A 21,533-nucleotide genomic window follows, 5' to 3' on the forward strand; every position below is an offset into this window, starting at 1 on the left:
CACTATCACCCTGGTCCGCGACATCACAGCGACAACTACGCTCCTCGTCCGGATGGAAAGTCACCAAGTGCACGACAGGCCGCCACCACACCAGGGACGCAGAACTCAACGCCCAGAGCCGGAGAGTTTTGGAGATCATTGTCACCCCTAATCACGCGTTCTTAAGTATTAATGTCACATGGCAGGTTTTGGTTTTGGGGTTTTGTTTTGGTTTTTTTTTTGACTGTGCCGTGGCTTGTGGGTTGTTCCCCGACCACGGAGCGAAGCCACCAGGGAGTGAAGCCGGGTGGCGGCAGTGAGAGCCCAAAATCCTAACCACTAGGCCACCAGGGAACGCCCACATGGCAGGTTTTCAGTGAAACATTTCAGCCACATAATTTAGCTCAAATATGTAAAAAAGGGCAAGGTGAAACCCCAGGTTTACTACTGAGCAGGTGGTAGATAGAGCGATAGAATCTAGAAGACGTCCCTCTAATTGCAAGCGGCAGGCCCTTGGATAATTTAATCTCCGTGCCTATTTCCTTCTCTATCAAATGCCTGGAACACTGCTTACTTCATAGGGTTGTTGCTGTTGAAGTGTGAGGGAGCCCTTCAAAAGAGATGCTGGTTGTAATAATACCTGTGATGAAGGTAGGGCTCTCAATGTCAATTCAACAGTTGGTGAGAACAGGGGGAAAAGTAGTAAATAGGCAGGAAACTAACACACACTGCAGGTTTGGTCATATGTGATACAGTCGTTAGCGTCACACCACAGACTGAGACTATCTTGGATGCCCACACGAGAGCCAGAGCCCTAAGCTAAGAGGTGTTACTCCATTGCCTATCCACACGCCCAGCAGTCCCACACAGGATGGCCACGTTGTCAGATGTGGGAGCTTTGTCACGACTTCTTCAGTGCTTAAAGAGTTTTAATTTTCAGAAAGGAATCTTGGAGGTGATCTAGCCCAATCCCTTCACTTAACAGCGGAAGCAGCATTGCGGCCGACACCGGCTGATGGGAGAGCCAGGGCGGAAGTCCAGGTTTCCCGCCCATGCTCTACCCCTCAGCACAACTGTCCTGTGTCGTTCTCCAATCCCGGTTATGGGTTCCACCACTGGAAGCCTCTGGTTTTAGGTGCCACAGGACATGCCAGCTGGAATTAGCACTGAGCCCACGGATGCTCTGGCAGCAGTGCAGGTCCTTCCAGGAGGCCGTGCTTCCATTTCCTGGGTAGGGAGAGCTTCGAGGAGTCTTGCTAACACACGACCGAAACCCTGCTCTTACACCTTAGACGACAGTCCTCACGGCAGGATTTGTATGTCGGAACCCTCAGAAAGCAAGGTTTCACTTCAGGAATTTCAGAGTTGTGCCTTTCTATGGCTAGGGATACACACACAGCCCCATCACACAGCATTCGTTCCTAGCGTTCGCACGCTCTACTGTAAATCCTTAGTACTGGCCTTGAACGTCTCCCCAGATAGCTGTTTCCCATGCTTATACTCACATCAGTAGCTCCACTGCCTCTGATCCTTTTACACGAATTTATTTCTATACAAGGTTCTAAAAACACCCCTTGGTTTTGTACATAAGTTTTTCTTTTTTTCCTCATTTTAAATTACTTTATAACAACTGGTTTCCTGATTTTTTTTTTCCATTTTCTCTTTTCTCTGAAATCTGCCATGATTTAAAAAAAAAAAAAAAAAAAAAGACGAAAGGAAATAAAAATGCCATTGGCCAGAAGACAGGGTGGAGAAAAATAAAAGGGACAAAAATAAACAAAACATCAAATATGAAAATTCTCAGAGATAATGCATTTATAAACACAGAAATGGTTACAACAAAGATGGCCGTGATGAGTGGGTATATATATATTTATATATATATATTTATATATAAATCCGTGTCCGGCAACTGACCGCGGCACCTAGGGAGCTAAGTCCAGTCCTTGCATCTGCCCCGAACTCTCCCTTCTCTGCAGCCCCCTTATTGTGGGGTTTCATAAAGAACCCGCAGCTCCTTAGGTTGGGGACGGGGAGACTGAGCACAGGGCCTCGGCTGGCAGAGAGGGGGAGAGGCTCCAAGGAAAACCATAACCCACACTTCTAAGCCACCGTCGGCCATTTTGGGGATCTCCGGCCCCTTGGGGACCACATCTCGGCCCTCGCCCCTTTACAAATAAAGGGGGTCTGACCCGCCCCAGACCTCCCTCCAGCATCAGGTAGGAAGTGAGGTGAGATCATGAGGGGAAGAAAACGGCTCCCAGGGACAGGGGCACGGGAGGAACCTCTGTTCTTTCGCAGGCAAGAACAGAACAGGAGGCTGCTTGCGTTTAGGGCTCCCTCCTCTGACGTCTGGGAGTGCCAGCCTCTAGTCCTCTGTCAGCCCGAGCTTGGAGGATTACGAGGGTGAGGAGAGAGTAAGTGCCCACGCTGGAAAAGTCTCTATGAGGTCATAGCAAACCCCTCCCCTGAGCACCAACCCCCAATGTTAAAAGCTACGCTTAGGCGGGAGGCTGCTGGATTACGCGGCCAGCTCAGTACTCCTCTGCCATTCAGGAGGGCTGACGTTCCTTCGGAAGAGGAGCTGAGACAATAAGGATGGTATCCTGTGAGAGAAGGCCATGCCTGAGGCCCAAGGAGATGGAGCCGTGGCCTGTCAAGGAAGAAGAGGACTTTTCCCACCAAGAGGAGCTGGAGAAAGAAGGGACCAGAGCCTCTTTCCCCTCTCCCCGGGGGACGGCAGCACAGGTCTCTACGAGCTGGCCAGGTGCTCTACCTGGATGGTGCTGGTGGTGACGGTGAGGCAGATGTCCTTGTGGTGCTCTGCCGTCTTATAGGGGGTCAGGTCGAAGGAGCACTGGGGCGGGGGGTTGGGGTTGCTGTCCCCGCCACCCCCGCCCTGGGGGGCCGCCCCCGGGGACTGGAAGTGCGGAGGCTGTGGCGGCTGCTGCTGTGGCTGCTGCGAAGCCTGGGAGGCCTGGGCCTGAGCTTGGGCCTGCGCTTGAGCCTGCGCTTGAGCCTGGGCCTGGGCCTGGGCCACCGCCGCCGCCGCCGCCGCCGCCTGCACCTGCTGCTGGAGATCAGGAGGGTTGTGTTTGCGCATGTGCTTCATCAGGTACGTTTCCTGAGGGGGATGGAAGAGGGGTTGAGGGAAGGAAGAGAAGGAAGGAAGCTCCCTGTAACCAGCACCCTGGGCTGTTACCTTGAACAGAACGACGCTTATACAGAGGCGCTCTGGAGCCACGCACGTTCTCCCCGTGAGCCACTTTCAGTGCTCGCACCGGGTGGGCAAGGGTGGGGACCTTTAGGGTAACCGTGGGCATTCAACTGGCACGGGGAAAGCTGTCACTTTCTCAAAGATCTCTGAATGGAACAACCTGACCACCTTCTTCTGGAGCCTAACGGAGAACATCTAACTGAAATCTCTCGTCTCTCACAATTTCAAGACGCTTTCTTTTGTCCTATGTCTAAGTAAAATGAAGAATCACTGCTGAGCAATCGCTATAGGCTTAAGGGACCAGGCATCCCCCAAATTCCTCAGCTCTGGGTCTTTTCAATTTCTGTTCTCTTTACTGATCCTGGCAAGTTGGAGCAAGGGATGGGGTGTATTCACTGCGGCAGCTCTTTACCAAAAAGGCGGGGTGAAGCCGCTTGCGGGGAAGGGGAGGGGGGCTCTGAGTGCTCACCGACGTGTACGCCCGGCTGCAGATGGTGCAGGTGTACACCTTGGCATGCTTCACTGTGTGCGTGGACAGGTGCACCTCCAGCGAGGTTGCGTCTGTGTACGCCCGGTGACAGTTGTGGCACTTGAAGGGTTTATCTTTGTTGTGCTGCCGCCTGTGGGACTGAGAAAATAAGGAGAAATCAGGATGGGTGCGTCAGACTCTGCCCTCCTGCCTCCTTGACCTTAATGGAAAGCCCTGGACTGGGTGCCAGGCCTCCTGGGTTCTCTTCCGTCCAAAGGCAACAGAAATTGCTTCAAATGAAACTTCAGACGCTACCAGCTAAGGGAAGCAGCATCCCGCAGGATCCTTCAAGTCAGGATGGCGGCTACACCTGGTCCCACTAGTCCGGTGGTTCTCACAGGGAGGCGTGGGGATTGCTAGGGAACACCAAGACCTTTTCAGGGGGCCCACACGGTCAAAACTATTTTCAAAATAATAATAATAATAAGAAGAAGAAGAAGACACTGTTTGCCTTTTCACTCTCATTCTTTCATGACTATATAGAGATTACATGATGTGTAATATCGTAAAGACTGAACGCAGCAGATAAGAGACTCTCTCCATCTTCTAGTAAGCCAGACATTAGAGAAACGTGCATAAACATAAAGCAATGCCGTTCTTCTCACTAAACTTCTTTTTGCGGGAAGGGAGGTTAAGAGATATGTTATTTATGTTAATGTACAATGGGGTGTGTTATTTTTAAACAAATTACTAAATAGTTTTTCAGTTTCATAATGTCTACGTAATTTGGTGTTACCCACATCAACGAAAGCTCTTTGGGCTCCCCAGTGACTATTAAGAATGTAAAGCGTCCTGAAGAAGTTTGAGGACCACTATACTAGTCAAACGGCACTGTGACCCCAAGTCTTCGACTCAAGGCCTCGTGTGGAGGGTGGAACACCTACCTGCAGGTTGGAGAGCTGTGTGAAGGCTTTCTCGCAGCCCGGGTGTGCACATTTGTACGGCCTATCCCCGGTGTGGATTCTGCACGGGACGAGAGAAGAAGAAAGGGGAAGGACGTCAGCAGGGCCGCTCAGGGACCAGCGCCTTAACGGCCTCCTCTGGGAGCACCGGGTGGGCCTCCAGGGGACGCCGGCTCAGGCCAGCGGGCCCGACTGCTGCTCGCCGCCCGCAACACTCCGCTCAAGCTGGGCTCCTCTCCGCTGGGGGAGGGCCGGGGGCTTGGCAGCCAAGGCGCAGGGAGGCCACGATCTGGCAGCCAAGGCAGCTCCTACGGTCACCGGCTCTCACGAGAGTTCAGAAACGTGAGATAAAACACACGGCGAGAAAAAAGAAACACATAACACTTCTCCCTTGGCCCCCAACATACAGCCAGAAACTACCCCCTCAGCCTTATTAGCACCAGTCGCAGAGAAAGTTCTGGGGTCAAAGAAAAGCACAGAGTTATGTGAACTGTGAAGGGCGGCAGCAACGATGCTGGTGGAAGCTCCTTGGGGCTTTTCCCGGCTCAGCCCCTAACGGCAGGAAATGCCTAGTTTAGTACTGATCTGACCTCTTTCCAAACACTATAGGGCCCTCTGCTAAGACGAGCCAAGGACTTGAAGGTCGGCGGACCCCTGCTCCTCGGCAGGGACTTCAGAAGCATCTCTGTGACCAGGTGCTTTTCGAGATCCCGGGTATAAAATCCTGAAAACCTCGCAGGACACGTCTCCTTGTGAGGAAAGCCCGATTCCTCCTCTTCGAGAAGCAAGCTGTCGGACCACTATTAAGAGGGATCGCCACCTCCAGAAGCAGCCGGGAGAGGAGACCTGTGGCCAGCAGGAGTCTGGACTCCAGCTCAACTTGAGATCCCACTGAAGGAGACCATCAGCTCTTCCAGGAAGCAGGCTCACCTCCGAGCCACTCCAGATTCACGGGACAAAGTGCGCATCCTTACGGAGGGGGAGCATTTTCGCTTCATTTGCCAGTTCTCTGTGAATATTTACGCTGCGCTTTGTTCTCCTCTGTACTCCTGGCATCCCCTGGAGCCTTGCTTGGTGCCGTAGGTGTCACGGGGTTGGTACCCAGCTGAAATCTGATTATATCTCCCGTTCATAATCGGCGCCCTAAGGGCTAGAGGGAGGGTCTTCTCCAACCAAATGGCCCTGCTTTGGCATCGAGGAGAGAATCTTGCAGGATGTGTGCACAGGTGTCTCCAGGGAGGGAAACGAGGGAAGGAAACGTCGGCTCTGCTCCCAGTGAGTTTCCTCCTCCCTCGGATCAGGGAATGTCCCCCAGTCACTGTGTCTCCTCGGCGCTACTTCTGCCCCAGAAAGGCTCTCTGAGCGTCCACTTGTGTCTCCAGTCTTGCTTGGTCTTCCTCCCAGATGCCAGCCGTGCTCTCCTCCGGCCGGGTCTCTCCCCCGCCCCCCGCATGCGGGTTGCTGTGTGTGTCCGGGGCGGGGGTGGGGAGGGCATGCCAGCGGGGCGGAGGGCAGTAGCCCGCCACTCTCCCTTACCGTGTGTGCTGCTGGAGGTGGGAGAGCTGGCGGAAGGCCTTCTGGCAGTACGAACAGTTGTAGGGCTTGGCCCCCGAGTGGATACGGAGGTGCTGGGCCAGGTAGGAGGTGTTGGCGAAGGTCTTGGAGCAATGCGGGCACTTGTGGGGCTTGATGGTCTCCGTGTGCATCTTGGAGTGGATCCTGCCGGAGAGGAGAGGAGGGAAGGGGGGAGGAGGGAGCGGTTCGACACCACGGGCTCAGCTCTCCGCTGGGTGAAATGATGTTGCTTGACGGATGAGAGTACCCCTCCTCCCTCCCCCTCAAACCCACGCCGGCCTGGAGAGGCTCGTGAAGAGGACACCCACATCTAGGTTGCTGCTGATCTTAAGTCGGTGGCTAGAATGGCAGTGAGATGATGAAGAGCTGCACCCCTGGCTCCTGTAACCTCAAAGATTTCGGTCTCGTCAGCCCTCTGCTTTGTGCCAAGGTCACACACTCACCACAGACACCCCGCTTCCAAACAGTAATTTGAACAAAGACCAACACCGCCTGTTCCCCATGGACCTGAGGTTGAATGCACACCTTGGCTCTGAACTGAAGCATACAGTAAAAGCAGGGCCTGCTCTGCAGAAGACTTCCAAACACAGACACAGAGAGAAGCCACAAAAATCGTTCCAGACTTTGGGACCGGAGAGCACAATTCTCCAGGCACCACCCCCAAGCTGCAGGGATATGCAGTTTAGTTTTCACAGACGGCAGTGGGAGAGAATCGAGGCTCCCAGAGGGCAGAGTTGAAAGGGACAAAAGAAAACATGTGGAGAAAAGAGGAGGCGTGGGCCACGTGGCCTCGGGGTGAGGGGTCCACGGCACGGAGTCAGGCGGAGACTGAGAGCAGCCTTACCGGGTGTGCTGCTGGAGGTGAGAGAGCTGGCGGAAGGACTTCTCACAGAAGTTACAACTGTAGGGCTTGGCCCCCGAGTGGATACGGATGTGCTGGGCCAGGTAGGAGCTGTTGGCGAACGTCTTGGAGCAGTGCGGGCACTTGTGGGGCTTGGTCTCGGTGTGTGACTTGGAGTGGATCTGCATCTCCGACTTCGAGTAGAACGTCAGGGAGCACATCCGGCACCTGGGCCAAGGGAGGGCAGCGGTTACGGCCCTGCCCACTGAGAGGGCGTTGCTGAACCCGCCCCGCCACTTCCAAAGATGCCAGCCTATCTGATCTCTCTTCTACTCCAGCGACAGCGCAAGGCCCTCGAGAGGAGGAGCTCTATTTTATCTATCTTTACAGCCTGCACTTCTAATACAGCCCAACACAAGTATTTAATAAGTGATTGCTGAATGCCTGGACTCCCTAAGTGTGTACATAAACAAGAATTCAACCAGGTAAGACAGGAAAATCTCATTACAGGCCCTGGGCTGACATGGCTTTCACCAGACCAGGAATATCACCTAACTTCTGTTTTCCTTCTGCCTGTAACTTGACTTCAGACTTTTAAAGAACCCTTTTCCCCAGTCTCCCGTGAAGAAAGTACATCCCTCAGGTAATCCTCAAGCTCCTGAGGTGACAATGAGGACAAACTGACTAGATTTCTCAGAGGACTTTTCTGTCTCCTCAGATAATTGTCTTCTCTCACAGATTTTCTCCTTTTTGCCAGTGATTTCTAGAGGGATGAGGTGAAGAATTATCAGGATTCTGTGGAGGGGGCTTTCCCAAACCATATGTCTGGCCTCTGCTCTGTATCTGATGTCCCACCGACTCCCCCCAGCCCCCAGCCCCTTGGCAATCAAGTGAGAATTACTTCCGCAATGAGCCAACGTAACTGCTGGAGTGGGTTGTACCCCTCAAATATTAAGGAGAAAAAGACTGGCAAAATACTGAGTTTCCTTTCCTAGCACAATGCCAGCACTTCGGGTTGACAACGGTATCATCTGAATATACTTTCATGCATCATCTGAGCTGGTAATCCTTCTTCCTGCTCTGATACTGCCCAACAATATCAAATAAGGAGGCCTGTGGGCAAGATAAGTCACAACTATTCAGACTTCACTGGGCGAAAGCTATCTATATGTGAGCTGGAACCCTATCACTCAAACAACTCACCAGCACACAATGTGGGCTGGTAGCAAGGGCCGCAGCCTAGAAGCCAGGCAACTGGGGCAAGTCCCTCTTCTCTGGGTGCCCCCCAACTTCTCTAAGAGGGGCTTAGGATGGTGAAAGGTGACTTCTGCTTTTTTCCTGATCCCAAGAGAATATTCAGAGAATAACTGAGATGCAGACTAAAAAGAACTCTGAGCTCCTCAGAGAAGAAGAGACCACTGTTACTTGGGGGTATGGTTCCTGTATTAATGCTGCCATTAAAAATGCAATCATTGAGGCCCATTTCTAGTTCTCTAGTCACTTGATAATTCTGAAAGAAATCCCATTACCTGTTTACCAACCCCTGGCTGTTGTCTGGGATGCCCAACCACTGTGGGCGAGGGTGGGAGGTTCTGTTTACAGTTAGCAGGGTCCAAAGGACACAGCCAATGGAAGTCTGGACACCGGGGCTCTACTCAGGGTTCAGCTACAGGCTTGCTCATCAATCTAGACCTCAATTTTCTGCTCTGTAAAATGGAGAGATAAATAACCCCCCAAAAGGGCCAGCAAACACCCAGGATAGTCAATGGTAAGCCAAGCATTCTCTAACAATAAAACTGCGTTAATGTTAGCAGCATCAGTGATGAATGAGCTCATGCTACTATATATTCCACTAAAACTGAGGTTAGAAAACTAGACACATTGTCACTTGGAGAGGAACTGCACTAGAGTTACAAAATAACTTCCCTCCACTAAGATTTCTCAGACAGGTGGAATGATTTTAGCTCAAACAAAACCTCATTAGTTTGCCTGTGAATGCTGAATACATAACTGCACCCCTTAACCTGAAATTAATTATAGAAGAGAAAATAACCCTCTTCTTCAAAGTTTTCAACTAGGGAAGAATCTGCAAAACTTAAACTCATCAATAATGGACTGGCAACAAAATGAGCTGTCTCCAGAGGTATGAGTATAATAAGGATAATCATAATAACAACATAATAATAACGGTAGTAATAGTTGCCACCTGTTGTTGTGCCTGATACTGCCGGGCTCCAATTAGGTCCTTTAAACACATTGTTTCCGCTCCTTAAAACCACCTGACAAGTGCTATCCCTGTTCTACAGAAAGGAGCACCAAGGCTCAGAAAGGTAAAGCAATCTGCCAAAGGGCGAAGAGGATTCATTCTCACCTAACCTTAATAAGACTCCTCACACTAGAGGTATCCAGGGGGAAGCTGGACCATCCTATCATCTGCCAGAAATGTTTAAACACTAAAACTACAGAGAAGCCAAGTAAGTACAAGCCTAATGCAAGGTGTCAGGTGCCGGGAAAGAAACCCGATTAGGAGAGCTGTGGCCGTGGGCAGCGGCCGTGTCGCTCGGCGCACAGCTCCAGGGGGCATCACTCACACCCGACACCACAAGGGTGCTCCCTTGGAGGCATGCAAGGCAATGGCCTTGGTTACAGTAACCGCTTTGAATTGAATTATCAACCCTTTTGTCCCTAAGATGTTCAAAAACACTTTCAGATACTCTGATTTTCCCTCAAAACATTTCCACAGGATAGATGAGGGCCACGATTGGTCTTCAAATTTTACTAGAAATAAGTTGACTTGCCCAGAGAGAAAGAACCCAGTTCCCCCAATACCCAGTCAAATGCCACAGACCACAGGAATGGATGTGGTTGACCCACACCCGCATCAAAACAGGGATTCTTCGTGATTAAAAAATTCCTTTGGAGCCTCAGAGTTCTGAGTTTCTGAAGAAATTCCGTTTACCTATAACATCATCAGTCCCCCTTAAATTCAGAGTTCTCTTTAGTCACCTGGAGGTAGTGTGTGGAAAATCCTATCAGGGCTGCCCTCCAGTTGTATATTCACATTTCTGTGCACATGCACAGTGTGGGAAGTCCAGAAATAGCTTTCATGTGGGTCCGGAAGACAGAGAGAGAGAAACCTGGGCAGAACCAGATGGCACTGATCCATGTGAAGGGCCCTACAGAGTGTCGGGGGGCCCTCCCCCCGATCCTGCAACAACCGGTCTTGTTCAGGTGTAGCTCCATGTCACAATGACCTCACTTTAAGCCAACACATAGAAACCCAAATTTCTACAAAATAAATTTAAAAGGGATTTTCATTTTATGGAATGATACCTTTAAATGAACCAAACTTGTCAAGTACCTTTATAATATGATATGATGTAAACATTGTTCAGGAACACTTTTACTGTGTAAAGTGGGGTACACCTGTAATAATAAAGCTGCAGTGAACTTTCAGATTATGAGCTGGAATTCTGCAGTGCTCAATACTTTCTGCATAGCAACACTCCCCTCATTTTGACTTACAAAGACGGATTTAAACGCTCTGAACTCTCCATGGTAGAAGTGTACAACACATAAAAGTAAATGCTAAATGATGACTATTTCTCATCTCTTTCGAAGTTCCCAACATTTCAAATCTCATTTGATATATACTCCCAACAACTGGGAGGCATAAACAGAATTCTCCCCATTTTACAGATGAGGAAACTGAGGCCCAGAGAGGGGAAAAGGACTTGCCCAGGGTCACACAGCAAGTTCGTGGTGGAGCCGGGAACTGAATCCATGAGCCCAAGGCTCTGTCCATTTCCTGTGCCGCAGTTCCCTTCGCTCCTAAAATGGGAACAACATTGCCCATCTCGGTACACTAAGGACAGACCCAGTCTCCCAGCCATGCACATCTACCCCTGTCTGCGTCAAAGCTGTGACGGTGGTTATTCCACTCTGTACACTGGGACCAGACTCCCCAAACCCACTAGGGCCCTTGACGGTTCTCAAAGGGATTAAAAGATTTCCACCTTTCAAAGGGCAGGGAGTTTAGATATGTAATTATTTTTGTATAGTACCACATGCAAATATGCTTATAATGCTTTTTGGCAATGGACGACTTAAAGGAAGTGGAGGATCAAAAGAACTTCCATGAATGAGAAAGTGAGCAAACAGCCATTTCACAAGCATATATTCCACAGGGGGGAAGGGGAGGTATCCTATTCGTTCCACCTTTTTATACAGACCCCTCCCATCATCCCAACCATGCAGGGTCAGGCAGGCTCAATGCTCAAATACGGCCCAAGAACCGATGGATAGCACACCGGTTAAGGTTAGGGGCTTACCAGAAATGTTTCTTGGAAAAATAGGAATGGAAAATGTAGAAACCAAAAAGGAGCTGGAGACAAGAGTCTCAAACCCAGTCTAAAGCCTCATTACAAGAAAGAAATTCCATTACGTCACCCCAAAATAAGTCAATGCTGAAGACCTCAAAAAAGGAAGGGGTGAAATGGGTCTGCATCCTGGGGAAGAGGAGCCAGAGAAGGGCCAGAAGCTCCACCTTCCTACCCCTCAACAGAACACCTGACATGCACGTGGATCTGAGGTGGAAGCTGCCAGAGCGCAGAGCCCCGTGGGGGCAGGGAAGCTGAGAGAGCCGCGCCCCATCCTGCCCCCGGCTCTGATCCTTACCTGTAGGTCTTGCCGTCTTTCTGATGGTCATCGTCATCCTCAGGGGAGAGGACGTAAGGGTCGTTCATCTCGGGCAGCCCCGATTCCAGCATCCGCTTCTTCTTTCGGCCCCGGGGGGGCTTAGCGGCCACAGTGCCACCGCCACCGCCGCCGCCGCCTCCTTCCTCTGTTAGGGTCGACGCTACCTTCTTAGAGAGGTCAGGGACCACCTGCAGGGCTTGTGAGCCAGGGGGAAGAGCTGAGACAATCATGGGAGCCGAAATGGGGAAGGTCTGAGCTGACGAGGCTGTGGTCACGAGGGAGCCTGAGGGGGATGTGATAACCAAGCCGGGACCTAGGATTGTGAGAAAAAGGAGATGGTGTCACGTTGCCCGGCCTTGATCCTAGTCCTACGTCATTCTCCCCAGATCATTGTCTACTTAACCCCTCACCACCGCCCCCCTGCCCAGAGTATACAGGAAACCCCAAACCCTGTAGAAAAACAATGGTCTCCTAACCCCTGTCCCCACCCCGCCCCCGGTAACAGTGAGATTTACCCCTTGATTGACTCCCTTCTCTTCTCCACCTCTGAGAACAGGAGACTCCTTGATTCAGAGAAGGAAAGAATGTCACCTCCTCAAAGGCAGGGACCGCATCTTCTACTTCTTTGTATCGCCCACAATGCCTAGCGCATTGCTAGGCACACAGTAGGCACTTAATAAAAATCTGATTGAGTAATCAAACACATATCCCACTCCCCATGTCCTTGGCGCCCTCCAGCCTGGGGTACTGATCATGGAAGATCAACACCTCAGATTGGAGAAGAGCGAGGGTGCTCACCAGCGGTCATCAGTCCTGTCGACGGCACAGGGACCACCGTGATATTCTGGGTAACGGATGCCTGGCTGTGCGGGGTCAGCTGGTCTGACTTGGACTCCGTGTCCATGCTGATGCCCGAGGGCAGGGACACTGAGGCAGGCACTGTCAGCAAGGTGGGGTAGTGGGGCGGAGCCAGCCCACAGCCCTTCTCTGGCAACAGCTGATCCTTCATCTTGTTGATGAACATCGTGTTCTCGATCTGAAAGGAAAGGAACGGGACAGCGGCCTCTGAGGGAGAGTCCCGAGTCGGTCCGCTCCCTCGGCACCTCGCACTGTCCGTCCTCTGTGGGGATCACAAGGCGGGTGGTTAATGTCTGTGCTTCCAGAGAGAGGCTGAACAGAAACCCTATGTAATTCTCAACGATAGGGGGCCTGGCGAAACAGCATGGGATTTATCTTGCTTCAGTGTCCACGGTAATAGAACCTGCTACTCAGAGCTGAAAAAAGTACACAGTGGAGCAGGAGCAAAAAACCAAACACCACCTACCTGTCCTGAGACCGTGGGGATGGAAGGCCAGAAGTACGGGTTAGAATTGAAGTGAGATTCTTCCATTCTACCTGAAGAAGGAAACGAGACCACATCACACTCAGGAATAATCTGAAGCAGCTGAGCAATGGGGAAGGGGCGCTGAGGCGCTCCTGGTCTCTTCCCACAGGGCTGGGAATGAGTAGTCAAGACCTCAGGATCTAGCATATTAGTCCCTTTGGTCAGAGCCACTCACCACTATATCCCCATCCAACAGAGGCTATCCCAGTTCAGATGCTGGTGAAAGAACTTACACACATCTCATTTACCCACACAATGTTTCCTGTACCCCAAATAAACAGAATTGGTATTTCTTTCTTTTGCTGACAAAAAGAGAAATTGAAGTCATGAGAGAGGAAGGCATGGGCCCAAGGCCCACACAAAGCAGATCACCGGTCGGCTTGAAAACAGCCAGGGTACCTATCATTGTTCCTCTCCTTTCATCCCTCAAATCCATCTTCCTTGAAATAAAAAATTTCAAGGGTTCCAACTGACATGTCTATAGTTCCCTGTAGCCTGAAAAGGTTCTAGGCCAGAATACAAAATGCCCAAGAGAATTAAAGAATGAAATTGGCGAGAATCAGAATCAAGGTCTTTGGGGTACCAGATGATATCTGGGGCCCACGCCCCATGGATCCCACCAAGGTCTAAGAACATCTGTGATGCTGCACTGGGTACCACACACACTGGACTGAGCAGTAAGAACCTAGGAGTTACCAGTTTTAAAAGGGGTTCTAGGGAATTTCCTGGCGGTCCAGTGGTCAGGACTCTGCGCTTTCACTGCCGAGGGCTCGGGTTCAATCCCTGGTCGGGGAACTAAGATCCCGCAAGCCACATGGCACGGCCAAAAAAAAAACGGGGACTGTTTCTAACACCAGCACCCCAGATCTCCACCTAAAGGGATTTAGAACAGGGACAATGGTGGGTCAGAACACACACACATTACCAGACTCCTCTGTAGTTCTCAAACACTATACCTCTAAGAGTTCAAGTTCTCCTCTGTACGCGGATGACAAGTAAGCTTAAAACCTGGGGAGGGAAGAATAAGAAGCAAGAAAAGGAATCCCTCAGAATCATGTTGCAAGTCACAGATGGGTCCGAAACCCAGGCATCCCACCACTCATTTTCATACTCTGATCACGTCTCCTAACAAGGCTTAATTGCAGGCTATTGGTCCAGGGTAGCTTCCCAAAAGCCTGGACCAGGAGAGATCCAGGCTGGCAGAAGGCAGGTGAAGCGGGAGGAGGAGACCAGTGGGAAGGGGAAGTGAGGAGGGGCGGGAATAAACATTAACACCGCGGTGGCGGTGCTGCTCTGGGCCAAGAGCGGCCAAGCTCCAGGAGGGGCAGAAGGGCCCACAGGACGCTGCCACTTGTAGCCTGGTCACACACATGGCCCCACTGAGGACATGCTGGAGGCGGACACCAGGGATTCTAAGAGATGGGTGGGGAGACTGGGCAGAGAAACTGGGTCTCAAGCAGTGACTAAGGAAACCAGGAAAGTTCTTCAGCAAAGGAGGTGAAGCAAAAGATCTCACTCTAAATGTAACGGTGTTCCTGGTCCTTCTCCAGAAGTCTCATCACATTTTTTGCTCTATTGAACAACACTCTGAATTTTCATAAAACCTATAAAGGGAAGCAGAACTGAATTTCAGCCTATTTTTCCCCAAAAGTAGCAAAGTAGACTAGCAAATCTGTGGCTACCACAGCTTCACACAAATGAGACTCAACTTTAAATGCCCTGAGGGTCAGGCACAGACAAATCCTGCTCCCCGAGTTATAAACGCAATAAAACGAGACACTCTCCACACAGGTGCCACCCAGTTCCCTGCCAGCTTTATAAAGGGCCTTGAGCCTCAGGCCGTCCGTGGGCAATGGACGTTGAGAAACAGTGAGATCACAGTGTAAGGGGACCCGATCTTGCCCAGCTTTGGGGGAGGCGGGGGCCACATCTTGAACTGCCCCCAGGCTCTAACACAGGACCCATCACCCAGTAGGCAATTCCATACTTGGTGAACCGAGTGGCAGCAGACTACGCATACAGACCCTGGGAGCCAAGCCAAGGGCTCCGACAGCCCCCATCCCTCTAACCTTCTAGCTGAGAGGCATGAAATCGACAAGGGTGGCGGCTGTGGTGGAAATGCAGTAGAGAATCAGGCTGGAGAGTAAAGGAAAGGAGGATCTAATCATAATATCCCCCTAAAGAGACAAGGAAGTAAACGCATTACGGATGTGAAAATTTAGGAGGGAGGAAGTGAGAGCCTGAAAATAAGGCTGTCCTCAGGATTCTGGCGAACAGGGCTCCTCCCCATGCCCAAACTACATCCATTCTTAGTGTCCTGCCAGGGGCTCAGGGGAAGCAGTTTCTGAGTCAAACATGGCCTGTAGGTTGTTACAAAGGGGCACGAAGTGACTTGGAGGACAATATCACCACCACCATTAGCATCTATTAAGAGCCCACTGTGTTCAAGGTACTGTTCTGAGCACTTTACAACCATCACACCATTTAATCCCACAACAATTCTATGAAGCAGGATAGTGCAATCCCTATTTTTCTTTTTTCTTTCTCTTCAAAAAACATTTTACTGAAATATAGTTGATTTATAATGTTGTGTTACCCATTTTTCAAATGAGGAAACTGGAGGCAAACAGTGAATAGCAGAGCAGGGACCTGAACCCAGGACCAAAGGCAAGCTAGGAAAGGGTCCTACAAGAGACCAACTTAAGTACATGCTCTCTGATGCTGGGGCTTGATTCACAAATCAAAATTTAGACTATTTCCAGAAATGGACTATATACTTTTCAGGTAGTTCTCAATAAATGCTTTCAACAATGAAGTTTTCAGGGAATTCCCTGGTGGTCCGGTGGTTAGGATTCCACACTTTCACTGCCAAGGACCCAGGTTCAATCCCTGGTCAGGGAACTAATATCCCACAAGCCACAGCGTGGCTGCCAAAAAAAAAGCAAACACCAAAAACGACGTTTTCAATGACAGCAAAATGCAGTGAAAGATGGTATTCTCTGTCCACATCCAGTGAAACCTCACCTGGCCACCAAGAAAACTGATTTTAGAATGATGGGGTCTGAATTAAAAGGTCAGACTGTCTGGAAGGGGTAAATAGAAAAAAAGGCCCCTCCACCTCTCTGGATACCCAGTCTCTCACTCTGCTTTGGTTCTTAAAAGAACAAAGCTGAAGATCAGAACCACAGCTGCTCCTAGGACAAAATGATAAACGTGTTTGTGGGCTCCTGATAAATACGTCAGCCCAAAAGGGGGGTGCACGGGGAGCCCTGCTTGCCCAACTGGAAGCAATATCTGCCTGCAGGATGACACCGGAAAAAGGGTCAACACTGTTCTGATGCCAGAATGTGATGTAAATGGCGCCCCCTGGGGTTGTGTCACAGGGTGCCCTGGCGCCAGCTCACTCAAATACCTGCCAACTGTTGTTTTACCACTTCTCCTTTCAACTCTCTATCACGCATGGAGGAACGCCCACCAAACCATCCTGACATCCAGGTACGCCCATATGAACATTCTTAAAACCCGAAGAAAGTAACGATATTACAGGGAAACTTCATCTCTAAACAGAGCGCCAGTTTTCTTTTGTTTGTTTGTTTTATATTTTGGCCACGCCGCATATCTTGCGGGATGTCAGTTCCCCGACCAGGGATAGAACCCGGACCACGGCAGTGACAATACCGAATCCTGACCACTAGGCCACCAGGAAATTCCCCACAGAGCATCAGTTTTGATGATTATGCCAACACATTAAAAACAAACCAGAAGGGGTTTACCCTAGACTGGGAAGGAAGAGGCAGGCTTCTATTATAGCCCCAAAACTCAGGAAAGAAGGAAAAACACAGTAGATGGAAAGATTTTGTTGGCAGATTGAAAATCTGGGTTCTAATTCCAACTTTACTACCGCACCATGCCTCCGCTGTTCTCCAATAAGAAGAGGCGTTTACTATAATTAAGTTGGACAGCACTTTCCTTTCAAGAGGTTCAGGAACTACATACTCCTTTTCCAATCTCAAAAGAAACCTTGGAAGACTGAGAAGGTGAAGAAAAAAGACAATATTAAGTTACGTCCATGAAACACATAGGAGGACTTGAACTCTTGCACCAGAGCTTTGTCCATCTGTCCATCCTTCCTCAGTGCTACCAGCCGTCCAGGGATAAAGACATCACTGCCTCCAGCATTGCAGTTTTCGTAGAAGTGCTGAAGACCACCACTTCTTTCCTGGTACTTACAATTTTTACATTATTTTCCCCCAAAGTAAAGCATGATTTTCTTTTCTCAAGAAAATAACATTCTCTCACACAACCAACCTTTAGGAAATCACGAAATACACCAACCCAATTTAGTCGCCAGAGGATGGACCAAGGAATCAAGGCTTCCAGAATCTAGGTTTAGGCCCATACATCAGTAAATGACTCTGAGTAATTTACGACTCTCCTAAATTTCTACTTGGGTAGAGGATGGAAGAGTATAAAACCCCTAAAACAAATTCATAAGGCACATGGAATTGAGATGGAGACAACACACAGAAGAAAAAGAATAAAATGCTCAAAGTACTCCTGAGGAGAGTTAGAGAAACACTTCCATGTGATGAGAACTATTAGTGACAATTAGTAGAAATTACATAGAGACCACATAATTATAAATGAACTACCCAAAAGTATCAGATCTATAGCCCCCAGCTTACTAATCACCAACTAGAAGCACTAACAAGAAAGAGAAATGCAAAGAACAATCAACTCAAATTCAACTACAGAAAGAACTTGAGGGGCTTCCCTGGTGGCGCAGTGGTTAAGAATCCACCTGCCAATGCAGGGGACACGGGTTCGAGACCTGGTCCGGGAAGATCCCACATGCCGCGGAGCAGCTAGGCCCGTGTGCCACAACTGCTGAGCCTGCGCTCTAGAGCCCACGAGCCACAACTACTGAGCCCGCGTGCCACAACTACTGAAGCCCGCACGCCTCGAGCCCGTGCTCCACAACAAGAGAAGCCACCGCAATGAGAAGCCCGCGCACCGCAATGAAGAGTAGCCCGCGCTCGCCGCAACTAGAGAAAGCCCGCGCGCAGCAACGAAGACCCAACAGTCAAAACTAAAAAAATGAATTAATTAAAAAAAAGAAAAAAGGAAAAGAACTTGACACGTGGATCTCAGACACTCTATTGAGAAAAACTGTTCCAAAATGCACAACTGCAGAAAGATTGCAATATTAGCTAAGGACTTGAATTGAGGAAACACACAGGACCATTTTTCCTCAGTTAGGAAACAAATCTTTTTCTCAGGTCCTAAGGGCATTCAAGAAGGGCCATCCCAATAGGATCTGGGGACTTCCTACTGTGAACTCCCCCAAGTACAAAATAACTGAGAACAGGTTTATCCCAATTCTATTGGGAAAGACCATCACACCATGCCCAAAGAGACCAACAGGACCACTACCACCACAAAGCTGGCAATCTGAGCCAGCACCTTCTACCCTGGGCACCACTGGACCACTGTACCTGCACCCTGCAGGAAGAACGCCATAGTGGTTCCCCTTGCCCTGCCCATTCCACTGTTAACTGACGGATCTGTGCATTGTGAGGCAGGAAAGAAAAAACAAACAAAAAAAAAAAAAAGTCTGGAGAAGAGGGAATATGCACCTAATATTTAATCACCAACTTGGCTCAGAAACCTATGGGGAATAAATTTTATAAACCAGCCTGGAATTGGTTCTCAGAAGACACCTCTAAGATTATAAGCTCTGAACGCAAACTCTTTTGGGTTGATATATTGTCATTTTCAGGCAACCTAAAACTCAATCACCATCAAACCTCATATTTTGAATTCTTCCAGAGCTACTTCTGGAGTCTACTCCATACAGTTTTATCCGTTTTACTTCAAACTACCCACGAATCAGTTTTTTCCCCCCAAACTTCACCCTGTCACGTCAAATTCAAATAACACCACGCCACAGATTCTAATCACTCACCAGATCCACTCCAAACACTGATGCAACGTTAAGGATACAAACTCCACTCTAAACTCAGTGCTGCTTGTTCCAAACATGGGAAAGCAATTCCATTAGCTATGCCACAAAGGCTACACTGGCAACTAGGGCCCATTTATCTCCAAAGCAGAATAAATTTCTCCTTTGGACACAATGCAACACTGCTTAGTGAGTTCACTTGAGCATTTCACAACTCATTCTTGTTGAGGACTGGTGGGAATGGAAGGTGATGGGGTACAGTGCCAACTTTCTGCACAAACTTCCTGGGTATCCTCAAGAGATAATACGAAGAGGCTGATTTTTCTCCCACAGCAAACACCAGTATTACAATTGCTATTACTTTAACAATTCTGTGACGCTGTCCGCAAAAGGGCCATTTGATTATGACCCCTTCGCCCCCCAAAACTGGAAAAGTCATTAACCCCAAATTGTCTTACCCTCTCTCTCTCTTCCTCCTGCCGTCTTATTCCTTGTCCTTTCCAGGGCTCCTGAACTTTCTGTAAACAAATTGTCTGGGTTACAGGGGCCGGTAAGGGTGCAGCCACCGGAGAACTGTGGAGAACCTCAGGAATTCTTTGATCATCAGCACTCAGTCCAGAAGGCAGGCGGACCCCCGACCAACAATCCAAAGATGCAAGGATAGAAAAACAGGAGTGCAGGGCCACCCCCTATGTGGATACAAGGGAAATACATCCAATTCCCAGTAACTAAGATGAACTCTACCACCAGTGCGTGGGGTCCAACCCTGGGCTCAGACACTGGTTCTTCTTGGTCTCCCGGGGCCGCAGGTAACCGGAGGCGGGGGCGAGGGGGGGGTGTGGGGATGGTTAGAGAACAGAAGAGCTGGAAAAAGAGAAGAGTCCCTGCCTCTCAAGGACTGGCTCAGAAGGCAAAGCTGAGGACCCGGGGGGGGGGGGGGGGGGATGCACAAGCCCTTGTGTCAGGCACAGTGCCAGTTCAGGCCCAGGCACTTCCTCTGGCCTCCCCCGCCCCCCCGCGAGGACTTCGCCCCTGCCTACCCAAGGCCCTGCGCCAAGAAGTACCTCCCTCAGCCTGCACAGTGGTCTAGCTACTGGAGACCCCGGCTGTCCCCCAAACACCTTCGCTGCCCTGAGACAGCCCCTGGGCGCCTTCTCCTGAGGTCGCCCACCACCCCTTCCTCTAAGACCCTTCTTTGGGACGCCCCTCCTTCCTCTCCAGGGAGCTGAACTCTGCCACCCACCAGACAGACACCCGCCCCCTAAACCCCCCCATTCCTCCCCATCGCCCGCTCCTCCACAACCACTTCCGGTTCCGGGACGGACACACGTACAGTCCCATCGTGGACCCCCCCTTCCCCGCCCCCCCCAAGGAAAAGGGGAGGGGGAAGGAGCAGAGAGCTCGGCGCGCGCCGGCTGCAGCGGCGCGAGACTCACCCGGCGGCGACGGCTGCGGCGGCGCCAGAGCCGGAGCCAGAGAGCGGGAGGGGCGGCGTTTGCTGGGAAGGAGGGAGCCGAGTGCGGTGGGAGGACCCGGAGGGGGCGAGGGGAGGGGGAGAGCGCCAGGCGAGCGCGCGGGCACGCACTTTAGGCGCGAGACAGACCCACACACTCACACGCACGGATCGTGCGCGAGACACCCGCAGGGCGGGGGCGCGAGGCAGTGGGTGGCCCCCTCCCTCCCTCCCTCCCCTAACACTCACCCGGAAGTGGTGCCGCAGCTCGTGCTCCCGAGAACCCCGATTCCTCCACGCCCCCTCCCTCCCTCCCTCCCCCCACTGGTTCGGAGTTGAGCCGCGGCTGAAAGAAGGCGGGAGCGCCGGAAACGAAAAGGGGGGAGGGAGGGAAATAGCAGTGTTGGGGGGGCGGCAATGGGGAAAGGGGGGGAAAATGCAAAGGTCGAGTCACTTCCGGGAGCGGCTAGAGCACATCCGGCGCGGCTAGCGCTCAAGCATACTCAGGGCGGAAGTTACGATAAGTAGGGGCGGAAGTAGCTTCTGCCCGGGGACGCGGTAGACCCTCCAGGGATGTGACGCCACAGCGGAAGTGAAGGTGGGTTCTGCTAAGGGCAGGAGCCGAACCGTCACGACAGCGGTTCCGGGCTTCCGGAAGGGACTTCGGGGGAAGTGGGAGGGTGGGAACGCGACAGGTTCATGAATTATGCATCAAGGTACGAGGGGCGGTATGGATTCTTAAAAGACGGGTCCTGGTTCCCTTCCCCCAAGGGGCGATAGGCAGACGTAGGGAGTTACCATTCTTTTTTCTTATATACTCTCAAGAATGTCTCAATGCTTTGAATATGAAAGAAAGGAAAAGGATGTGTCAGTAGTTTTCTGAGGTCCCTCCTTAGGCCCAAAGCGTAACTAATAACCCCTCCCAGGCCTCAGAATCCGACCCCTGCCGAACCACACCCCTTACTCTCTTTGCTTTGGTCTCTAAGTTCTTGT

General features: G+C 50.8%; 1 protein-coding gene across 15 annotated transcripts; it reads right to left on the minus strand.

The window, feature by feature from the left end:
• Positions 1 to 1,770: 1,770 nt before the first annotated feature.
• On the minus strand, positions 1,771 to 20,930 carry ZNF384 (zinc finger protein 384). Of its 15 annotated transcripts, none has more exons than XM_036866578.1 (14): positions 20,790 to 20,930; positions 19,546 to 19,605; positions 14,642 to 14,729; positions 14,082 to 14,133; positions 13,066 to 13,136; positions 12,540 to 12,777; positions 12,257 to 12,304; positions 11,721 to 12,054; positions 10,782 to 10,874; positions 7,047 to 7,271; positions 6,164 to 6,346; positions 4,610 to 4,688; positions 3,666 to 3,824; positions 1,771 to 3,103 (listed from the first exon to the last, which is right to left on the minus strand). In XM_036866578.1, exons 5-14 carry the CDS (start codon positions 13,129 to 13,131, stop codon positions 2,732 to 2,734), a joined length of 1,797 nt encoding a protein of 598 aa, XP_036722473.1. In that variant the 5' UTR covers positions 13,132 to 13,136; positions 14,082 to 14,133; positions 14,642 to 14,729; positions 19,546 to 19,605; positions 20,790 to 20,930; the 3' UTR covers positions 1,771 to 2,731. The 15 variants fall into 15 exon arrangements, with proteins under 15 accessions (XP_036722473.1, XP_036722472.1, XP_036722474.1 ...); XM_036866577.1 differs by lacking the exon at positions 20,790 to 20,930 and adding an exon at positions 20,524 to 20,768; XM_036866579.1 differs by lacking the exon at positions 20,790 to 20,930 and adding an exon at positions 20,128 to 20,329.
• Positions 20,931 to 21,533: the final 603 nt, after the last annotated feature.

The sequence above is a fragment of the Balaenoptera musculus genome, chromosome 10 (genome assembly GCF_009873245.2).
Source record: "Balaenoptera musculus isolate JJ_BM4_2016_0621 chromosome 10, mBalMus1.pri.v3, whole genome shotgun sequence".
Lineage (NCBI taxonomy): Eukaryota > Metazoa > Chordata > Mammalia > Artiodactyla > Balaenopteridae > Balaenoptera > Balaenoptera musculus.

Excerpts from the sequence above, each read along its gene's own strand:
- ZNF384 (XM_036866582.1), bottom strand. The coding sequence starts at position 13,131 with ATGGAAGAATCTCACTTCAATTCTAACCCGTACTTCTGGCCTTCCATC. Across the intron at positions 3,825-4,609 it reads CACAGCTCTCCAACCTGCAG|TCCCACAGGCGGCAGCACAA; the intron begins GTAGGTGTTCCA and ends TTATTTTCTCAG. Across the intron at positions 3,104-3,665 it reads GCAGCCGGGCGTACACGTCG|GAAACGTACCTGATGAAGCA; the intron begins GTGAGCACTCAG and ends CATCCCCCTCAG.